The sequence below is a fragment of the Oncorhynchus tshawytscha genome, linkage group LG05, assembly GCF_018296145.1.
Source record: "Oncorhynchus tshawytscha isolate Ot180627B linkage group LG05, Otsh_v2.0, whole genome shotgun sequence".
NCBI classification, from domain to species: Eukaryota; Metazoa; Chordata; class Actinopteri; order Salmoniformes; family Salmonidae; genus Oncorhynchus; species Oncorhynchus tshawytscha.
The window spans coordinates 57,789,511-57,811,786 of NC_056433.1; the positions used below are offsets into that span (position 1 = coordinate 57,789,511).

The 22,276-nt window shown below is 46.4% G+C and overlaps 1 protein-coding gene across 1 annotated transcript in view; it reads left to right on the forward strand.

The window, feature by feature from the left end:
* The first annotated feature begins 12,720 nt into the window (after positions 1–12,720).
* Positions 12,721–22,276, forward strand: part of LOC112250964 (glypican-1) — a 53,794-nt gene continuing 44,238 nt past the window's right edge. Inside the window, exon 1 of the mRNA XM_024421538.2 lies at positions 12,721–13,462. Coding sequence (XP_024277306.2) covers positions 13,306–13,462 — 157 coding nt within the window. The 5' untranslated portion in view covers positions 12,721–13,305. The remainder of the gene's footprint in view (positions 13,463–22,276) is intronic.

Genomic DNA, 22,276 nt, shown 5'->3' on the forward strand with positions numbered 1-22,276 from the left:
TTTTGGCTCAACTCCATTAGTCTATTGAATTCAGTTTTCTATCACAAAGATTGAATAGGATTTAGCTTGGCCGATGACGGGGTTACCCTTTGTAATGCTGCTATAGTCACATAGTGCTTTGTAATAATGTTCCATTAATAGCAGGGATTCCTCCAGTCAGGGAGAGGCAGGGATCAGCGGAGCTAGAGGACCAGCTGCTTCTCTCTGCCAGGCCAGCAGCACACAGCAGAGCACAGAGCTATTCCAGGACCTCTCACAATCCAGACAGAGGCAGAGCAGAGCACCATCCAAGGAGCCAGACCCAGAGAGCTGCAGCCCCTTCTACCACCCAGTCCCCTCTACTCCTCAGCTGAGCCCAGCCCCCTCTGACCTAAGCCCTGTCCTCCAGCCCCAAGACTGTCATCACCATGCTGCAGGAATGCACCACACACACAGAGCCACAGACACACACATAAACACATAGCCAATACAGCACATGTAGATGTGTTGAACCCATGTCTATTTTTGACCATCGTTCTATTTCCCACTCTTTCATCCCTGTGGAGTCTTAAACCTGGGATACGTGTGTGGGTTGTGCATGTGTACATAGTGGGTTGTTTCCTCATTCAGTTCAATTGGTGTTCATCCATCAAATGTGTGTTGTTAATTCCGTGTTTTAGCAATGACGGGCTGAGAGGATGGACTGAGATTAGCAGCCTGCCCTGGGGACAGTAGAGCATGGGAGGTCATCTGTCACAGAGAAATGGTAAGGAGGGCATAGGGCTTTGGTGGAGATCTCCTAGACTTCTGGGATTCCAATCTGGTCTCGGAGCATTTAGTGTGATATGTTACGTTTCGTATGGTTACATAAGACAGATGGTTACTTAAGGCAAAAAACGAAAGTGGAGTGCTTGATCGGGGTGGATGGGTTGACGTATAACGTGAACGGCTAGCAACCTAAAGGCTGCGAGTTCGAATATTATCACAGACTATTTGAGCTAATTAGCAACTTTTCAACTACTTACTATTTTTTTAGATACTTTGCAACTACTTAGCATGTTAGCTAACCCTTCCCCTAACCTTGACCTTAACCCTTAGCCTAGCTAAAATTAGCGAGCTAGCTAACATTAGCCACCTAGCTAAAATTTGTAACATACTGTATCACACGTTTAGAAAATGTGTAACATATAATACGTTTTGCCCATTTGTAACATAAATCTAATACGAATTTTAATTCCTAGCATATACAAAATGGGCACCTCATCAGCTGTCCTAACCAGTTGAGAGTTACCAGTATTTTTTTCATTTAGCATTTTAGTCATTTAGCAGACACTCTTATCCAGAGTGACTTACTGGAGCAATTAGGGTTAAGTACCTTGGTCAAGGGCACATCAACAGAATTATATATATTTTATTTTATGTAGTCTGCTTGGGAATTCGAACCAGCAACCTTTCAGTTTCTGTCCCAATTCTCTTATCCGTTGGCTACCTGCCTGCCACCTGCTACCAACAGGTGTTGATTATTTTTTTTAAATGCAGCGAGTCAGTGGTTCCTGCGCCACATACAATTGCTTTGGAGTTGTTAAAATAATGTTTTGATATTTCTGTTTTGATAGGATCAATCCATAAATAATCTAAACCTACATGCAACAGTAGACTTTATCTCTTGCACCTTTTACAATTATTTCACAAGGCTTATTTCACATGACATGGCTAAATACTTATAACCACTAGGCTAATAAATAAACATGTTTTTCTTTCCATTGTTTAATTACCTACATCAGGTCATTTCAATGTATATTCAGATTAACAACTATAAATCGCTTTGGCACAGTAGGTCTCAATCAAGTCACTTGCCGATAATGTTGCATACAACGTATACAAAGGCCTATCGTTTTCATCGAACACAATCAAAGTTAGCATTAGCCCTAGATACCTTCAATTGCCAAATGTTTAGGCATGACCAATGTAGGCATATTTTTCAGCAACGTAATGTTGGGCTCCAAAGGGATACCCAACTAGAGTTGATGTCCGTGCCCCTGCTGAAAATCGAATTAGCATAAAATAAAACATCTGCCGGTTTAAGGAAAGGGGGAAACCTAGTCAGTTGTACAACTGAATGCATTCAACTGAAATGTGTCTTCTGTATTTAACCCAACCCCTCTGAATCAGAGAGGTGCGGGGGGCTGCCCAACATCCACAGCGCCCGGGGAACACTGGGTTAACTGCTTTGCTCAGGGGCAGAATGACAGATTTTTACCTTGTCAGCTCGGGAAGTCAATCCAGCAACCTTTCGGTTACTGGCCCAACGCTCTAACCACTAAGTTAGAGATATCAGTTTTTTTGTGTGCATTGGATGCATCTCAATTCACTGAATCCGCGCCGTTGGCTGGACGTCATTGACCTTGCGTAGGCTTAAACACTGGTATACACTGATTTCTAAGGCCATATTTGTCACGCCCTGACCATAGAGAGCCCTCGGTTCTCTATGGTGTTTAGGTCAGAGCGTGACTGGGGGGGGGGATATCTAGTTTATAGATTTCTAGGTTGGTGGTTTGTGTGGTTCCCAATGAGAGGCAGCTGGTAATCGTTGCCTCTAATTGGGGATCATATTTAGGTAGGCTTTTTCCCCACCTGCATTTGTGGGATATTGTTTTGTGTATGTGCATGTGCACCACGTAGTCGCGTTTAGTTGTTAGTTTATTGATATATTTTGTTTTGTTTAAGTTTCTCTTTGAATTAAATATGTGGAACTCAACATCCACTCTGTCCCGTTCTTACGACAGTCGTGACAATATTGGGTAAAATGCAATTTTATCTCTGTTATTTTTTAGTGAGGTTGGTAAATAAATATCAATCATGGTCCCATTCTCATTTTCTTCTAAAAGTACCAAAAATTAGAACAGGTCATGGTAGAAATAGTTTTAGTTACTTAGTTACTTTTAGTTACTGATGATCTAGTTTCGTTGGTGGAGTTTAAACACTTGATCGATGTATATATCATAGAAGAGTGTAATTGTCTTTAGGACAGCTGTTTTTAGTCAAGACTTTAGTGTTTTTTACAAAAAATGTTTTTGTTGTTCTGTATGTGTGTTTAAAGTTTGTTTAATGTTGTGTTAGTGTATGTAAGTTGTTTTGTCTGAAATGTTGTCCCTCTGCTGCTATTGGACCAGGTCTCTCTTGGAAAAGAGATGTTATCTCAATGAGAAAAACCTGTATAAATAAAGGTAAAATAAAATAAAAATATCTGAGTAATTAGGAAAAAAACAAAAAGTATTACTTTCGTCCTGGTTCTCCCACACTAAATGGAGTGTATTGGATTTACGTACAGAATAATACAAAATGCTCTGAGACCACCGCCTGAGGGTAGTGCGGCGGGTGAACGTCTGTTACACTTGAGGCAGGGGACGAGGAGCGCACAGGAGTTCACCTTGGACTTCTGGACCCTGGCCGCCAGCACGGGATAGAGCGACAGGGCCCTGATCGATCACTACCGGTGCAGTCTACGCGAGGACGTCCGTCGGGATTTGGCCTGCAGGGATACCACTCTGACGTTTGACCAGCTGGTGGACCTGTCCATCCGGCTGGATAACCTGCTGATCACCCGTGGACGTCTGGATTGGGGCCTGTCAGTTCCATCCCCCAGCACCACCACTCCGACGCCCATGGAGCTGGGAGGTGCTGTGCTTAGGGCGACCGGAGGAGGGGCCGTTCCCTGTACCATCTGTGGCCGCAGAGGTCACACTGCTGGTCGGTGCTGGGGAGGTTTCTCTGGAAGTCGAGCCAGCAGGCAGGGAACTCTCGTGTCACCCCAGGTGAGTCGGCACCAGGCTCACGCAGAGCCCCCTGTTGCTCACATGTTAATGTCAAATCAAATCAAATTTTATTTGTCACATACACATGGTTAGCAGATGTTAATGCGAGTGTAGCGAAATGCTTGTGCTTCTAGTTCTGACAATGCAGTAATAACCAACGAGTAATCTAGCTAACAATTCCAAAACTACTACCTTATCCACATAAGTGTAAAGGGATAAAGAATATGTACATAAAGATATATGAATGAGTGATGGTACAGAGCGGCATAGGCAAGATGCAGTAGATGGTATTGAGTGCAGTATATACATATGAGATGAGTATGTAAACAAAGTGGCATAGTTTAAAGTGGCTAGTGATACATGTATTACATAAAGATGCAGTAGATGATATAGAGTACAGTATATACGTATACATATGAGATAAATAATGTAGGGTATGTAAACATTATATTATGTAGCATTGTTTAAAGTGGCTAGTGATATATTTTACATCAATTCCCATCAATTCCCATTATTAAAGTGGCTGGAGTTGAGTCAGTGTGTTGGCAGCAGCCACTCAATGTTAGTGGTGGCTGTTTAACAGTCTGATGGCCTTGAGATAGAAGCTGTTTTTCAGTCTCTCGGTCCCAGCTTTGATGCACCTGTACTGACCTCGCCTTCTGGACGATAGCGGGGTGAACAGGCAGTGGCTCGGGTGGTTGTTGTCCTTGATGATCTTTATGGCCTTCCTGTGACATCGGGTGGTGTAGGTGTCCTGGAGGGCAGGTAGTTTGCCCCCGGTGATGCGTTGTGCAGACCTCACTACCCTCTGGAGAGCCTTACGGTTGTGGGCGGAGCAGTTGCCGTACCAGGCGGTGATACAGCCCGACAGGATGCTCTCGATTGTGCATCTGTAGAAGTTTGTGAGTGCTTTTGGTGACAAGCCAAATTTCTTCAGCCTCCTGAGGTTGAAGAAGCGCTGCTGCGCCTTCTTCACGATGCTGTCTGTGTGGGTGGACCAATTCAGTTTGTCTGTGATGTGTACACAGGGGAACTTAAAACTTACTACCCTCTCCACTACTGTTCCATCGATGTGGATAGGGGGGTGTTCCCTCTGCTGTTTCCTGAAGTCCACAATCATCTCCTTAGTTTTGTTGACGTTGAGTGTGAGGTTATTTTCCTGACACCACACTCTGAGGGCCCTCACCTCCTCCCTGTAGGCCGTCTCGTCGTTGTTGGTAATCAAGCCTACCACTGTTGTGTCGTCCGCAAACTTGATGATTGAGTTGGAGGCGTGCGTGGCCACGCAGTCGTGGGTGAACAGGGAGTACAGGAAAGGGCTCAGAACGCACCCTTGTGGGGCCCCAGTGTTGAGGATCAGCGGGGTGGAGATGTTGTGACCTACCCTCACCACCTGGGGGCGGCCTGTCAGGAAGTCCAGTACCCAGTTGCACAGGGCGGGGTCGAGATCCAGGGTCTCAAGCTTGATGACGAGTTTGGAGGGCACTATGGTGTTAAATGCTGAGCTGTAGTCGATGAACAGCATTCTCACATAGGTATTCCTCTTGTCCAGATGGGTTAGGGCAGTGTGCAGTGTGGTTGAGATTGCATCGTCTGTGGACCTATTTGGGCGGTAAGCAAATTGGAGTCGGTCTAGGGTGTCAGGTAGGGTGGAGGTGATATGGTCCTTGACTAGTCTCTCAAAGCACTTCATGATGATGGAAGTGAGTGCTACGGGGCGGTAGTCGTTTAGCTCAGTTACCTTAGCTTTCTTGGGAACAGCACCTCCCAGCTCCATGTTGATACATTTTCCTGAGTTTTCCCCGCATTCCCAGCATAAGGCGCTCATAGATTCAGGCGCAGCTGGGAATTTTATTGACGGAGCATTTGCTCATAGTTTAGGGATCCCCATTGTTCCTGTGGATGTGCCCTTTCCCTGTGCACGCTCTAGAGAGTCGACCATTAGGGACAGGGCTAATTAGGGAGGCCACCGCTCCACTGGGCATGGTTACGCAGGAGGGTCATGAGGAGAGAATGTCTTTTCCTTATTGATTCTCCTGCGTTTCCCGTGGTGCTGGGCATACCCTGGTTGGCCTGTCATGACCCCACTATTTCGTGGCAACAGAGGGCTCTCAAGGGATGGTCACGAAAGTGCTCGTCGAATCCCTGGGGCAGGGGTACATTCGGCCCGCCACTTCACCTGCCTCTTCGAGTTTCTTTTTTGTGAAGAAGAAGGATGGAGGTCTGCGCCCGTGCATTGACTATCGAGGTACCAACCAAATCACTGAGGTACAGCTACCCGCTGCCTCTCATAGCCAGTGCGATAGAGTCAATGCACGGGGCGCGCTTCTTCACAAAATTGGATTTCAGGAGTGCTTTCAACCTGGTGCGTATCTGGGATGGGGACGAGTGGAAGGCGGCATTTAGTACCACCTCTGGGCACTATGAGTACCTCGTCATGCCGTACAGGTTGATGAATGCTCCATCAGTCTTCCAGGCATTTGTAGAAGAGATTTTCCGGGACCTGCATGGGCAGGGTGTAGTTGTGTATATCGACGACATTCTGATATACTCCGCTACATGCGCCAAGCATGTGTCCCTGGTGCGCAGGGTGCTTGGTCGACTTTTGGAGCATGACCTGTACATCAAGGCTGAAAAATGTCTGTTCTTCCAACAGTCCGTCTCCTTCCTAGGGTACCACATTTCCACTTCAGGGGTGGAGATGGAGAGTGACCGCATTTCAGCCGTGCGTAATTGGCCGACTCCCACCACGGTAAAGGAAGTGCAGCGGTTTCTAGGTTTTGCAAACTACTACCGTAGGTTTATCCGGGGCTTTGGCCAGGTAGCGGCTCCCATACCTCACTGCTGAAGGGGGGACCGGTGCGACTGCAGTGGTCGGCTGAGGTGGACAGGGCTTTTGGTCACCTGAAGGCTCTGTTTACCTCAGCTTCCGTGCTGGCTCATCTCATCTTTGGCGTTCATAGTGGAGGTGGACATGTCCGAGGCTGGGATAGGAGCCGTGCTCTCTCAGCGCTCGGGTACGCCACCAATGCTCCGCCCCTGTGCTTTCTTTTCAAAGAAGCTCAGCCCGGCGGAGAGAAACTATGATGTGGGGGACCGGGAGCTATTGTCTGTCGTCAAGGCTCTGAAGGCGTGGAGACATTGGCTTGAGGGGGATAACCACCCTTTTCACATCTGGACTGACCACCGCAATCTGGAGTACATCCGGGCGGTGAGGAGACTGAACCCTCGCCAGGCAAGGTGGACCGTGTTCTTTACCCGTTTTGTTTTCACCCTGTCCTACAGACCAGGTTCCCAGAACGCTAAGGCAGATGCACTGTCCCGGATGTATGACACAGCGGAGCGGTCCATGGATCAAACTCACATACTTCCAGCCTCTTGCCTGGTGGCACCGGTGGTGTGGGAGCTGGACGCGGACATCAAGCGGGCATTAAGTACAGAACCCACTCCTCCCCAGTGTCCAGCTGGGCGTCTGTACGTTCCGTCTTCTGTCCGCAACCATTTGATCTATTGGGCGTTGTCTTAGTTGGAAGTACTGGTGGTCCACCTTGGCCAAGGATGTGAGGGTTTATGTTTCCTCCTGCTCAGTGTGCGCCCAGTGCAAGGCCCCTAGACACCTGCCCAGAGGGAAGTTACAGCCCTTACCCATTCCACAACAGCCATGGTTGCACCTATCGGTGGATTTCCTCACGGATCTTCCTCCCTCACTGGGTAACACCACGATCCTGGTTGTTGTGGATCGGTTCTCTAAGTCCTGCCGCCTTTCTTTGCCCGGTCTCCCTACGGCCCTACAGACTTCGGAGGCCATGTTTACGCACATCTTCCGGCACTACAGGGTGCCTGAGGATATAGTGTCTGATCGAGGTCCTCAGTTCACGTCAAGGCTCTGGAGGGCGTTCATGGAATGTCTGGGGTTCTCGGTCAGCCTTACCTTGGGTTTTCACCCCGAGAGTAACGGGCAGGTGGAGAGAGTAAACCAGGATGTGGGTAGGTTTCTGCGGTCTTATTGCCAGGACCGGCCGGGGGAGTGGGCGGTGTTCATCCCCTGGGAAGACATGGCCCAAAATTCGCTCTGCCACTTCTCCATTAACCTCTCTCCCTTCCAGTGCGCACTGGGGTATCAGCCGGTTCTGGCACCTAGGCATCAGAGCCAGATCGAGGCTCCTGCGGTGGACAAATGGTTTAAGCACTCGGAGGAGACCTGGGACGCCGCTCATGTGCACCTGCAACGGCCGTGAGGCATCAGAAGGCGAGCACTGATCGCTACCGCAGTGAGGCCCCGGTGTTCAGACCAGGTCTGGCTCTCGACCCGAAGCATGCCCCCCTGCCTGCCCTGCCGGAAGCTGGGCCCGCGGTTTGTGGGGCCATTCAAAGTCCTGAGGAGACTGAACGAGGTTTGCTACAGGTTACAGCTTCCTCCAGATTACTGTATTAACCCCTCGTTCCATGTGTCTCTCCTCAGGCCAGTGGTGGCTGGTCCACTCCAGGAGTCTGAGGTGCGGGTGGTTCCTCCGCCCCCTCTGGTCATCGAGGGGGCCCCGGTGTATGCTCTTCGAGCCATAATGGACTCGAGGCGTCGGGCCTTCAGTACCTCGTGGAGTGGGAGGGGTACGGTCCGGAGGAGAGATGCTGGGTGCCGGTGGAGGACGTTTTGGACCCTTCGTTGCTGCGGGAGTTCCACCGTCTCCATCCGGATCGCCCTGAGCCTCGTCCTCCGGGTCGTTCCCGAGGTCGGTGTCAACGTGCTGGTACTGTCACGACTTCCGCCGAAGCCGGTCCCTCTCCTTGATCGGGTGGCATTCGGCGGTCGACGTGACCGATCCACTTTTCATTTTCCATTTGTTTTACGCACCTGGTTTCAATTCCCCAATTACATGTTCATTATTTAACCCTTTGTTTTCCCCATGGTTTTTGTGTGTGTTTGTTTTATGTATTTCAGTCCTATTTGTGTGGGCTTGGTATTACTACACGTATTTGGTAATTTTGAGTAAAGTTACTTTTATTACTCATCTCTGCTGTCCTGCGCCTGACTCCTCTGCACCTGCTACACCCTGGCCATTACAATCGGTGCTCATCTGCCATTGGACATAAACACTACACAATAAGTAGGAAATCGCAATTTCAACAATGAGTGGTTTGGAAGGAATCAGTGACAGTGAATAACTGCAAGCATGGCAAACAAATCACTAGACTGCAATTCAGTGGAGTGGCTATGTGGTTCCGAATCTGACCACACTCTTTTCCAAGTTTAAAATGATAAACATTCAACATTGGCAATGCTGTCAATGAAGCATGATTTGTGCCGCACTCAAAACAACTGTTAACTCGGAACTGCGAAAACTTGATTCAGTGAGTTCAAGACAACTGCAAAGTCGGAAATAAACGAGCTCCGACTGGGAAAATACGTTTTGAACTGTCATCCAACTCGAAATTGTAAATCCAGCCTCTTTCTAGAGCTACAACCTGAAGATCAATGATGTCATCATGATTCAACCTTTTCAGAGTTCCCAGTTGTTTTGAAAGCACCATAGATCCAAAGAATGCCAGACTTTGATGACAAAATTTTCCCACAAAGGACCGCCGTGCCACCTTCCTGTTCAAATGAGCACAGCACAACAAAGTGAGTCCAAAAAATGTATTGTATGCTGCTGCATAAATGATGTAATATGCCAGGGAGATATGTATACTGTAGCTAAGAAAGTAATACTAAGTATGTTGTGTAGTAAGATGTTGCTAGCCCATGTGCCTCACCCTAATAATTTGGTCTATTTACCCCTCTTAATTTTGCCTACTGTTCTGACTTGGTGGTGCACATATAGCCTATAACCTGTTTTAGAGAAATGTAATCATAAAATATTGTAAGAGCTTTCATTCTCTGCTCATATGCCCCCTTTATTTATCCTACAGTTCTGACTTGGTGTACAGGGAGAACAGTAAGAATGACTCATGTTCTGAATTGTGTCGCTGTACATTTCAAAAGTGCTAAACAAATAGTTATATTGACTACGTCTGTCCTAGCTCGCTCATTAATGTCTTAATCAAAATTACAGATTGTCTCTTATCTGCTTGTCGTTCCCTTATGCCATAGTTTATACATCTCAATTGTCATTAGAAACCACATTTGTTTATAAAGGCAGTAAATGAGGCTGAATGAACTGTTTCGCTGACAGACAAGGCTCCGGTGACAACCAGGTGTAGCAGTGGTTAGGTGTTGGGACTGCTGTTGGGACAGCTTTATGTAGGCCCTAACGGTTTGTGGGCACCGTTTGTCACCGTTATACTGCAATTCATGTATTGTTTAGTGTTGTGTTGTGTAGTGGCTTTGCCGGCATGCATCCCACTTATTTTATTTTTTCCCACCAAGATTTACATGCTAAAATCGCCACTGGTAGAGTGGCACTGTATTGTTTTCAGGTTAAAGTAGATTCTTACATTCTCACCATTCAGCTCCAAACCAATCAGTCATGACTCCTGTCATTAGCCTACCTCAACAGTCCTCCCTAGCAAGTCATGATCTTGTCTTGACAAATAAATGCAATCAAATGGGATAGCAGACTATTTATTATGGATAGCTCTGGATTATCATCTGTAATATATTGTGAATAGTCTATAATTATTTTGTTTCTGCATTGACATGCAAACAGTCCTTGGCAACAAACTTTTTATTGAACATGACATGTGAGATGTGCATGAGTTAGATTAGAATATTGGTCAACCACAGAACCAGCTTGATGGAATAGAACACCATGTACAGCAGAATGTGGGAAATGAGTCTTAGTTTGCTTTTGGCTCAAAAGGTGCTTGTTAAATGTGGCAATGCACTTAACCACTACGACTTTCAGTATGAGTAGTACTATCATCTTGTGGCGAAGGATCTGTTTTCTCATGAGACATTTTTTTAAATAAAAGCTGAGAAAAGAGAAAAACACTCCTACGCACATCAAAACCACAGCAGCAAGTCCCTTTAAAGGCAACTTTTGGTGTTATTTAGCATAAAATAATACATCCATGCATGTGAAATATGCTCTTTGAATGGACTGTTCTGCTCCATTAAGCAAAAGAATTTGACTATAGGGCTGATCAGCCACTGATGCGTCTCAGAGAGAGAGAGAGAGAGAGAGAGAGACACAAACAAACCCCACAGAGCCCCAGGACAGCAGCACAATTAGACCCAACCAAATCATGAAAAAACATAAAGATAATTACTTGACACATTGGAAAGAATTAACAAAAAAACAGAGCAAACTAGAATGCTATTTGGCCCTAAACAGAGAGTACACAGTGGCAGAATACCTGACCACTGTGACTGACCCAAACTTAAGGAAAGCTTTGACTATGTACAGACTCAGTGATCATAGCCTTGCTATTGAGAAAGGCCGCAGTAGGCAGACATGGCTCTCAAGAGAAGACAGGCTATGTGCTCACTGCCCACAAAATGAGGTGGAAACTGAGCTGCACATCCTAACCTCCTGCCCAATGACCATATTAGAGAGACATATTTCCCTCAGATTACACAGATCCACAAAGAATTCGAAAACAAATCCAATTTTGATAAACTCCCATATCTACTGGGTGAAATTCCACAGTGTGCCATCACAGCAGCAAGATTTGTTACCTGTTGCCGCAAGAAAAGGGCAACCAGTGAAGAACAAACACCATTGTAAATACAACCCATATTTATGCTTATTTATTTTCCCTTGTGTACCCTTAACCATTTGTACATCGTTGCAACACTGTATATATATATAATATCACATTTGTAATGTCTATTGTTTTGAAACTTCTGTATGTGTAGTGTTTACTGTTAATTTTTATTGTTTATTTCACTTTTGTATATTATCTACCTCACTTGCTTTGGCAATGTTAGCACATGTTTCCCATGCCAATAAAGCCCCTTGAATTGAAAAAAAAATGAATTGAGAGAGAGAACTATTCCAAGAGCCTAAACAGACAGAAATCAGTGCCTTGACCTTTCTATCTTCTAACTGTCGTGCTTTGTAGACCTACATAGGCCTGAGTTTCATACTTCTACCACACAACACATGCATACAAACCACACATACACACACACACATTAAACACATACACACACTCACACAAAGGGCCATGTCTCAAACCACAACACCATGTTAATCCAGTACAGATCCTGGGAGGCTACACTGTTACTGCTATTAACAGGGATTACAGTGTGGTTAGTGAGAGACTACATTTGTCCCCTGTACATGTAATTACACTGTCACCTCACACATGCCAGTGGCCTTTCTACAGCTTAGTGGCTGGTCAGACCTCCCATCCACTGTGATGGGTAAAACTCCCCTCTCTCAGGCTTCTGTAGGCTACATTAGTGCCCTGCAAAGAATCAGATTGGAAATTAGTGTATACAGTACAGTAGGCCTATGTCAGTAGGAATATGTGTAGAGAATGAATAAAGATGCTTCGTTCAAGGGTCATGAGTCTTGTCCAGTGGAGGCAACTGAGGGGAGGAAGGCTCAAAATAAGACAGCAAATGGAATGGATTTATCACTTATTACCACTCCAGCCATTACCACGAGCCTGTCCTCCCCAATTAAGGTGCCACCATTCTCCTGTGGCCTTTTCCATAGAGATCCTATGGTCTTGTCATTGTGTCTTGTGAGCATCTGTGTATAAAATATTGATTATGAACAGCACTCATACAGGTGAACACAGAGTATTGTCCTATTGTCGTCATGTTATCCCATCCAGTAGCCAAGATGTGGATTTCAAGAGCCAATAGTAAAGGCATTTGAGCTTATCTCCATAACGCGAAATCTCCAGAAATGTTTCTAGAATGATACACGTCTTTCACCAAAAATAAGTAGGATGGTATTGGCTATTGTATAAAGATTGCTGCGATGTCTAATATAAAAGGGCTGCACTTGCAGGTAGAGGCGCACTGGCCTGCAGGTTGTGTCATCCTCTGTTCTCTGCAGGGCAGGACCTAAACAGCTGCTCCGCAGTAAAACCAGCCCGGGTCTCCCAGCGCGTCTCCAATCCGCTCCAATCCTACAGGCTGTGCTACGTGCTCAGCTCACAACACTCGGCTTTTCTCTCTGACACATCTCCGTTATTTGTAAAGGAGTTCACCTGATCCATGTAATTCACTTTAATCCAAGATTATTGTGAATATTCACAGACAAAAGCAGAGCCTTTATTTTCTACGTTTTATTGGTGGATTTGGATTACACGTGTTACAGTAATTAATTTGATATTTATTTGTGAGCGGTTCTGTCTAGTAGACTCACCACTGCGAGGACAGGCTGATCTTGACAGTCACAGCGTGCACCAGAATCGCACGTCGTCACAGGACTCCGGGGAGAGCTGACAGATTGCTCAGCTGGTGTTTGCAGCTGTATCCTCGGCGCCAAAAGCGAGATACACTGCCAAGGAAGGCTTTATCTACCGGTTGGATGCCATACGAGGCTTTGTAGGTCTTCTTTTAATTGCCTCGACTCGTTCTCTTGGATCTACACCTTGCTGTTTGGTTGTCAGTATGGATTTCCTACCGGCTCTTCTATTCTTTTTTCTATCCGCTGTCCCGTTGTCGGCGGACAATGCGAACAGTAAAGCCCGGAGCTGTTTGGATGTCCGACAGTTCTACAGCGGGAAAGGCTTCACCCTCAACGGGGTGCCACAGACAGAGATATCTGGTAAGTAACGGTGCATTTTGTAGCCATACTGTTACCTTTTTCACGCAACTAGTTAATTAAATAATTGTATACAATTTAGTATACTTTTTGCTTCCGGTGTGAACGTTAAATAATGAGCACAAGACACGATTGAGGGCAATAAGGTAGTGAGCGGTCAGCTAATATAGGCTACTGTATCTACCTCTACAAGTACACTCTCCATGTGCAGCTATAGCCCCGAAGTTGCACACTTCAGCTGAAAAGAGCTTCTCAAAGTGCTCTGCTGTCTTCACATAGGGTTGGGCCTGGCATCAATATAATACTTTTAGATGTGGTACACAAAAATAATTCAACCAAAAAAAACATCAGCATCATCATCCATTATAATTTTGTAGGCCTACCTGAGAGTGCATCACTTGTTTTCAGTCACGTGGATAAAAGAAAGCATGGTATAACCAAGAGGCAAAGTGTGGTAGAACTTACATTCTATTTCAGGCTCAACATTCAGTACAGTATTTTTTAACTAATAACCTTTTGTATGGTAATTAGATTTAACTGCCACTCAAATGTCCTGCCTGTTCGTTTAATAGCTCAGACACACCAGTAGGATTGTCAAACATTTGTCTGCTGACAGTAGGTCCTACTTAGTAACTCTGAACAGTGTCAGCAGTCAATATTTTTTATGTTCACACAGCAAAGACCATGAAAGTCTTGGCACTCAGCCTTCTTAAAATACTCCAAACCAGAAGGTGGCAGTAGCGTTGTTTGACAACGCATGTCCATGTGTGTTGCTGAAGGTCTAGATTCCAAGCTAGCTGTTCGTTGTATGGAAGAGACCAAGGTGCAGCGTGAGATGAATAAATCTTCTTATTTAATGAAACGAAGAACACTCAAAACAAACCTACAAAACAACAAAACGAACGTGAAGCTATATATGAAAAGTGCAGACATGGGCAACTAACACATAGACAATCACCCACGAATTACCCAAGGAATATGGCTGCCTAAATATGGTTCCCAATCAGAGACAACGATAAACAGCTGCCTCTAATTGAGAACCAGACTAGGACAACATAAACATATAGTCACACCTGACCTAACCAAAATAATGAAGAAAACAAAGAATACTAAGGTCAGGGCCAGTACCACCCCCAAGGTGTGGACTCCCGGCCGCACACCTAAGCCTATATGGGAGGGTCTGGGTGGGCATAACTCCAAGGTGGTGGTTCTGGTGAGGGACGTGGACCAGTTCTGACTCGGCCCACTTACGTAATGTCTCTGGAGCGGGAACCCTCACCACCTACCCCGGACTAGAGGAAGCCACTGGACTGATGGTCAAGTCTGGAGTGAGTGGTGCCTATGGACAGGCAGGAGACTCTGGTGGCGCCGGACAGGCGGGAGACTCTGGACAGGCGCCGGACAGGCGGGAGACTCTGGACAGGCGGGAGACAGGCGGGAGACTCTGGACAGGCGCCGGACAGGCGGGAGACTCTGGACAGGCGGGAGACAGGCGGGAGACTCTGGACAGGCTGGAGACTCTGGACAGGCGGGAGACTCTGGACAGGCGCCGGACAGGTGGGAGACTCTGGACAGGCGGGAGACTCTGGACAGGTGGGAGACTCAGGCGCCCGACAGGCGGGAGACTCTGGACAGGCGGGAGACCGGACAGGCGAGCCCTGGACAGGCGGGAGACTCTGGACGGGCGGGAGACTCTGAACGGGCGGGTGGCACCGGACGGGCGGGAGACTCTGGCCAGGCGCCGGACGGGCGGGAGACCTGGCCAGGCGCCGGATGGGCGGGAGACTCTGGCCAGGCGCCGGCCAGGCGCCGGATGCGGCGGGAGACTCTGGCCAGGCGCGGATGGGCGGACTCTGGCCAGGCGGGCGGGCGGGAGACTCTGGCCAGGCGCCGGACGGGCGGGAGGCAGGGGAGACTCTGGACAGGCGCCGGACAGGCGGGAGACTCTGGACAGGCGGGAGACAGGCAGGAGACACTGGCGGCGCAGGACAGGCGGGAGACTCTGGACAGGCGGGAGACTCTGGACAGGCGCCGGACAGGCGAGACTCTGGACAGGCGCCGGACAGGCGGGAGACTCTGGACAGGCGGGAGACTCTGGACAGGCGCCGGACAGGTGGGAGACTCTGGACAGGCGGGAGACTCTGGACAGGCGCCGGACAGGGGGAGACTCTGGACAGGCGCCGGACAAGGGGGAGACTCTGGACAGGCGCCGGACAGGCGGGAGACTCTGGACAGGCGGGGACTCTGGCGGTGCCGGACAGGCGGGAGACTCTGGACAGGCGGGAGACTCTGGCGGCGCCGGAGACTCTGGCGGCACCGAACGGGCGGGAGACTCTGGCCAGGCGGGAGACTCTGGCGGCGCCAGACAGGCGGGAGACTCTGGCGGCGCCGGAGAGGCGGGAGACTCTAGACAGGCGGGAGACTCTGGCGGCGCCTGTCCAACTCATCCCAAACCATCTCAATTGGGTTGGGTGATTGATGAGGCCAGGTCATCTGATGCAGCACTCCATCACTCTCCTTCTTGCTCAAATAGCCTTTACACTGCCTGGAGGTGTTTTGGGTCATTGTCCTGTTGGAAAACAAATGATAGTCAAATGATAGCAAACCAGATCATCAAATCAAATCAAATCGAATGTATTTATATAGCCCTTCGTACATCAGCTGATATCTCAAAGTGCTGTACAGAAACCCAGCCTAAAATCCCCAAACAGCAAGCAATGCAGGTGTAGAAGCACGGTGGCTAGGAAAAACTCCCTAGAAAGGCCAAAACCTAGGAAGAAACCTAGAGAGGAACGAGGCTATGTGGGGTGGCCATTCCTCTTCTGAGTGTGCCGGGTGGAGATTATAACAGAACATGGCCAAGATGTTCAAATGTTCATAAATGACCAGCATGGTCCAATAATAATAAGGCAGAACAGTTGAAACTGGAGCAGCAGCACGGCCAGGTGTACTGGGGACAGCAAGGAGTCATCATGTCAGGTAGTCCTGAGGCATTGTCCTAGGGCTCAGGTCCTCCGAGAGAGAGAAAGAAAGAGAGAAAGAGAGAATTAGAGAGAGCACACTTAAATTCACACAGGACACCGAATAGGACAGGAGAAGTACTCCAGATATAACAAACTGACACTAGCCCCCCGACACAAACTACTGCAGCATAAATACTGGAGGCTGAGACAGGGGGGGTCAGGAGACACTGTGGCCCCATCCGATGACACCCCCGGACAGGGCCAAACAGGAAGGATATATCCCCACCCACTTTGCCAAAGCACAGCCCCCACACCACTAGAGGGATATCTTCAACCACCAACTTACCATCCTGAGACAAGGCTGAGTATAGCCCATAAAGATCTCCGCCACGGCACAACCCAAGGGGGGGGGCGCCAACCCAGACAGGATGATCACATCAGTGACTCAACCCACTCAGGTGACGCACCCCTCCCAGGGACGGTATGAGAGAGCCCCAGTGACTCAGCCCCTGTAATAGGGTTAGAGGCAGAGAATCCCAGTGGAAAGAGGGGAACCGGCCAGGCAGAGACAGCAAGGGCGGTTCGTTGCTCCAGAGCCTTTCCATTCACCTTCCCACTCCTGGGCCAGACTACACTCAATCATATGACCCACTGAAGAGATGAGTCTTCAGTAAAGACTTAAAGGTTGAGACCGAGTTTGCGTCTCTGACATGGGTAGGCAGACCGTTCCATAAAAATGGAGCTCTATTGGAGAAAGCCCTGCCTCCAGCTGTTTGCTTAGAAATTCTAGGGACAATTAGGAGGCCTGCGTCTTGTGACTGTAGGGTACGTGTAGGTATGTACGGCAGGACCAAATCAGAGAGATAGGTAGGAGCAAGCCCATGTAATGCTTTGTAGGTTAGCAGTAAAATCTTGAAATCAGCCCTTGCTTTGACAGGAAGCCAGTGTAGGGAGGCTAGCACTGGAGTAATATGATCAAATTGTTTGGTTCTAGTCAGGATTCTAGCAGCCGTATTTAGCACTAACTGAAGTTTATTTAGTGCTTTAGCCGGAAAGTAGAGCATTGCAGTAGTCTAACCTAGAAGTGACAAAAGCATGGATTAATTTTATTGCATAATTTTTGGACAGAAAGTTTCTGATTTTTGCAATGTTACGTAGATGGAAAAAAAGCCGTCCTTGAAATGGTCTTGATATGTTCTTCAAAAGAGAGATCAGGGTCCAGAGTAACGCCGAGGTCCTTCACAGTTTTATTTGAGACGACTGTACAACCATCAAGATTAATTGTCAGATTCAACAGAAGATCTCTTTGTTTCTTGGGACCTAGAACAAGCATCTCTGTTTTGTCCGAGTTTAAAAGTAGAAAGTTTGCAGCCATCCACTTCCTTATGTCTGAAACACATGCTTCTAGCGAGGGCAATTTTGGGGCTTCACCATGTTTAATTGAAATGTACAGCTGTGTCTCATCCGCATAGCAGTGAAAGTTAACATTATGTTTTCGAATGACATCCCCCAAGAGGTAAAATATTTAGCGAAAACAATAGTGGTCCTAAAACGGAACCTTGAGGAACACAGAAATTTACAGTTGATTTGTCAGAGGACAAACCATTCACAGAGACAAACTGATATCTTTCCGACAGATAAGATCTAAACCAGGCCAGAACTTGTCCGTGTAGACCAATTTGGGTTTCAATCTCTCCAAAAGAATGTGGTGATCGATGGTATCAAAAGCAGCACTAAGGTCTAGGAGCATGAGGACAGATGCAGAGCCTCGGTCTGATGCCATTAAAAGGTAATTTACCACCTTCACAAGTGCAGTCTCAGTGCTATGATGTGGTCTAAAACCAGACTGAAGCATTTCGTATACATTGTTTGTCTTCAGGAAGGCAGTGAGTTGCTGCGCAACAGCTTTTTCTAAAATTTTTGAGAGGAATGGAAGATTCGATATAGGCCGATAGTTTTTTAATATTTTCTGGGTCAAGGTTTGGCTTTTTCAAGATGGCTTTTTTTCAGATGGGGTGGTGTATCGCTTGCAGAATGCTGTGGTAGCCATGCTGGTTAAGTGTGCCTTGCATTCTAAATAAATCACTGACAGTGTCACCAGCAAAGCATCTCCACACCATCACACCTCCTCCTCCATGCTTCACGGTGGGAACCACACATGCGGAGATCATCCGTTCACCTACTCAGCGTCTCGCAAAGACACGGCGGTTGGATCCAAAAATCTCAAAGTTAGACTCATAATTTGATTTGTTAAACACTTTTTTGGTTATTACATGATTCCATATGTGTTATTTCATAGTTTTGATGTCTTCACTATTATTCTACAATGTAGAAAATAGTAAAAAATAAAGAAAACCCCTTCTTGAATCGGTAGGTTTGTCCAAACTTTTGACTGTACCTTAAGGGGTGCCATATATGAAGTAGAATCCTTTTGTCTCTATCCAGATTTTGTTCTCAAAGAGTGAAGAAAGTCCTTGATGATACTAGCCAGATGATCCCAGCTAGATAACTACCTAGCAAGATTACAAAGAAACAATTTAATTCACTCTCCATAAACCCCAAATTTAGATCAAATTAATTTGCAGACATTTACTGACACCGGCCATATTCAACGGGTGTTGAGTGTTCGTAAATTCGTCAGTTATTCTGAGCTCTGCCACACTCAGACGAGAGTGCTCTGAAATCGGAGTAGATAGCCAGAGTGAATTTACGAACGCGCCCTAGCTAATCCATTATGACGTAATTATGTCAATACGAGCTACAGTGGTTAGCTAGTTTGGGGGAAGTATTTAGTGTTGTGTGCATTGCATCTGTGCACTAGCTAACTACCATCCAATAGCCTACTTTCCATATAATGGGTGTCAGGTAGCCTAGTGGTTATAGCGTTGGGCCAATAACCAAAAGGTTGCTGGATGGAACCCCCGAGCTGTCAAGGTAAAAATCTGTCGTTCTGCCCCTGAACAAGGCAGTTAACCCACTGTTCCCCGGTAGGCCGTCATTGTAAATAAGAATTTGTTCTTAACTGACTTTAACCTTTGGACATCTCTCCCTAATGCTACTCTCCATTAGACAAGGCCTCCCTCTAAACTGCCTTATCTGAACGTTAGTCCATCAGCAAAAATGGTGTCATCACATAATCATATTGACTGTGTTCTGGTGTGATGTCATGGCTTGATGAGCATAACCAAACTTTCCTTTAAAATATATAGTGATTTATATGGATAACTGAGAAATACAGACACACACGCATACACACACACAGCAATATTCAAAATTACTGTGAGTAGACAGTTAATATTCCAGGATGAATGATCAAAACAGCCATGCAGATGAAGAGGCATTAACAGAACAGTGTAGGAGGTGGGCTGCCAGTCTTCACATCCAGCATCACGCAAAGCAACATGTTTTATCACAGTGATTAGTAGGCAATGTCAGCCTCCGAAGCAGTCACCCTTTATATTAGACACTTTGTTGTGCCATCCTCCATAACTAATAACTCATACACGCACATGCATAACCACGCACGTACACATACATGTAGCACACACTCGCGCACGTACACACCTTTGCAATTATTGCAGAGTTGCAATAGGTTTCTGAGTCTCCTGTTGGCTGTGTATTATGTACACAGAGCTAAGAGGGTAGTAGAGGGGAAATTGCCAATGGGCTCTGCAGGGAATTTGAAGGTCACTTCATTCAGTCTCAATGACATTTTGAAAGCAAGGGGAAAACATTGAATATGCCCAGTGTGAATCATTCAGGGTCTGTCATCTTTTATTTATCTGCAAAACAAAGTAGCGACCGCAGCTCAGGAATGGATATAGATTGTCGTTTTTCATGACGTCCAGGAGATGTGATTCGTTATATATGCCATTAAATGCTCCCATTCTCCCTTTAACACCACATCAGCATCATGCCCTGGGGCTTCAATATCATTCAGTTGAGGCCCAGATTGAAACATGAAATCGTTTTACACCTTCCCTGTATGTGACAGTGGGCTAGACAAAAAGCAAATATGTTCTGTAGATACTGATCTATGTTTTGAAAAATGTAAATTAAGTTTGCTGTGTGTACTTTTGCCTTATCTATGCATTTAGTCTTACTAACATCTGAGATGATTGTAGCAACACCCCATAAACAGACAATAATCCCTCATTGTTCACTGTTGCCCTTAACAAAGAAAGGTTCTTATTTCCTCCATTCAGGTGGAAGCTATATGAGTGTGTGTGTAGGGCTGGCACAATTACCGTGTAACCGACGGTTATGGATAAAGACCATCATAACAAACAAAAAATTGTGGAACCAACAGCTGACTGAAGACAGGACAGCCGGGCATTTGTGTGGTTGGGACTGTTTCGGCCTTAACATGACTTCATGACATAACTTGATGAAACTTTAGCCCTGTTTCCATTGGCACTTCGAAGTCAACCCAGGTTGGGCTGGCTCAAATTGAGTTTCCACTGCCTCCAGAAATTAGACACGATGTCATGTTGCTAGGTGGCCAATATGTGACTGCAACTGGCTTCGCTAATGTGCTAACTATCAAGATTTTGAATAATGTATTTCATCCTCACCACGCTGTAACTAACGTTACCCATACTCCTGTAAGTGCCAGCCAGACTGAAGAGCCATATGAAAGGTTGGATATTATGTAGCTAGCTAGCTTTAAATACTACCTGGCCAGCTAAAATTCCCGCTAGCTAGTTTGTTTAATCTCCGATTTGCTAGCTAAATTAGGTAGCTAGCATTTGAGGGCTGACTGTTTTCATAAAAGTTGATTATGTAGTGCAAATATTTATGAATGATTCAGCTATGGTGGTAATTCGTGTCATGTCGGACTATGCACGCTAACAGCAACAAGCCCAGATGAGCGAGCTAAACGTTTTATTTATAAAAAATATTATTTAAAAAACGAGTTAATCTTTGTGTCTGCAGTGATTAGCTTGGTGGTTATATAGTAATGGCGTCACCAGCCCGTGCATAAATGTATTTTGTCCCCCCCCACCAAATGCGATCACGACAAGCAGGTTAAGATATCAAAACAAACTCTGAACCAGTGACATTCATTTGGGAACAGGTCGAAAAGCATTAAACATGTATGGCAATTTAGCTAGTTAGCTTGCACTTGCTAGCTAACGTTAATTTGTCCTATTTAAAACGGCCAACCGAAACGTTTCTAGTCATCTCTCCTCCTTCCAGGGTTTTTAATCGTTTAATTTATATGGTGATCGCATCTAAACTTAAATTGTATTACCACGACTACTGGCAAAACAGTTCGTCTTTCAGTCACCCACGTGGGTATAACCAATGAGGAGATGGCACGTGGGTACCAGCTTCTATAAACCAATGAGGAGATGGGAGAGGCAGGACTTTCAGCGCGATCTGCGTCAGAAATAGGAATGAGTTCTATTTTAGCCCTTGGCGTAAAATTGCTCGTTGGCGCGCGCGAGGAGTGTGGGGTGCAATAATTTAATAACATGGATTTCTAAATGTATTTAGCGACGCTCGCGCATGCGACGTGTCCGGTCTGGTAAGCATGTGACTGGGCTGCGCTGGCCTAGGTTTCCCTCGACCTAGCTCGAATTTGGTCCTAATGTTAAGTGGCAGTCGAAACGGGGCTTTTGTTGCTCATTGCTGAAACAAGCAAACCAGTCTTTGGTCGCCTAGGCAACACCCCCCACCATGGAGAAGCAGCACACATAGAAATATAATTATTAGAACTGGTATGGAGCCTCTAACTCAGGCAATTTCACTGGTATACTTATGGGTACACTCACAATGGCTGCCTGGTATTGTGATAATAATAATTTCCATATTAATGTAGAATGTTCATTCAAATGATGTTAACTGATAT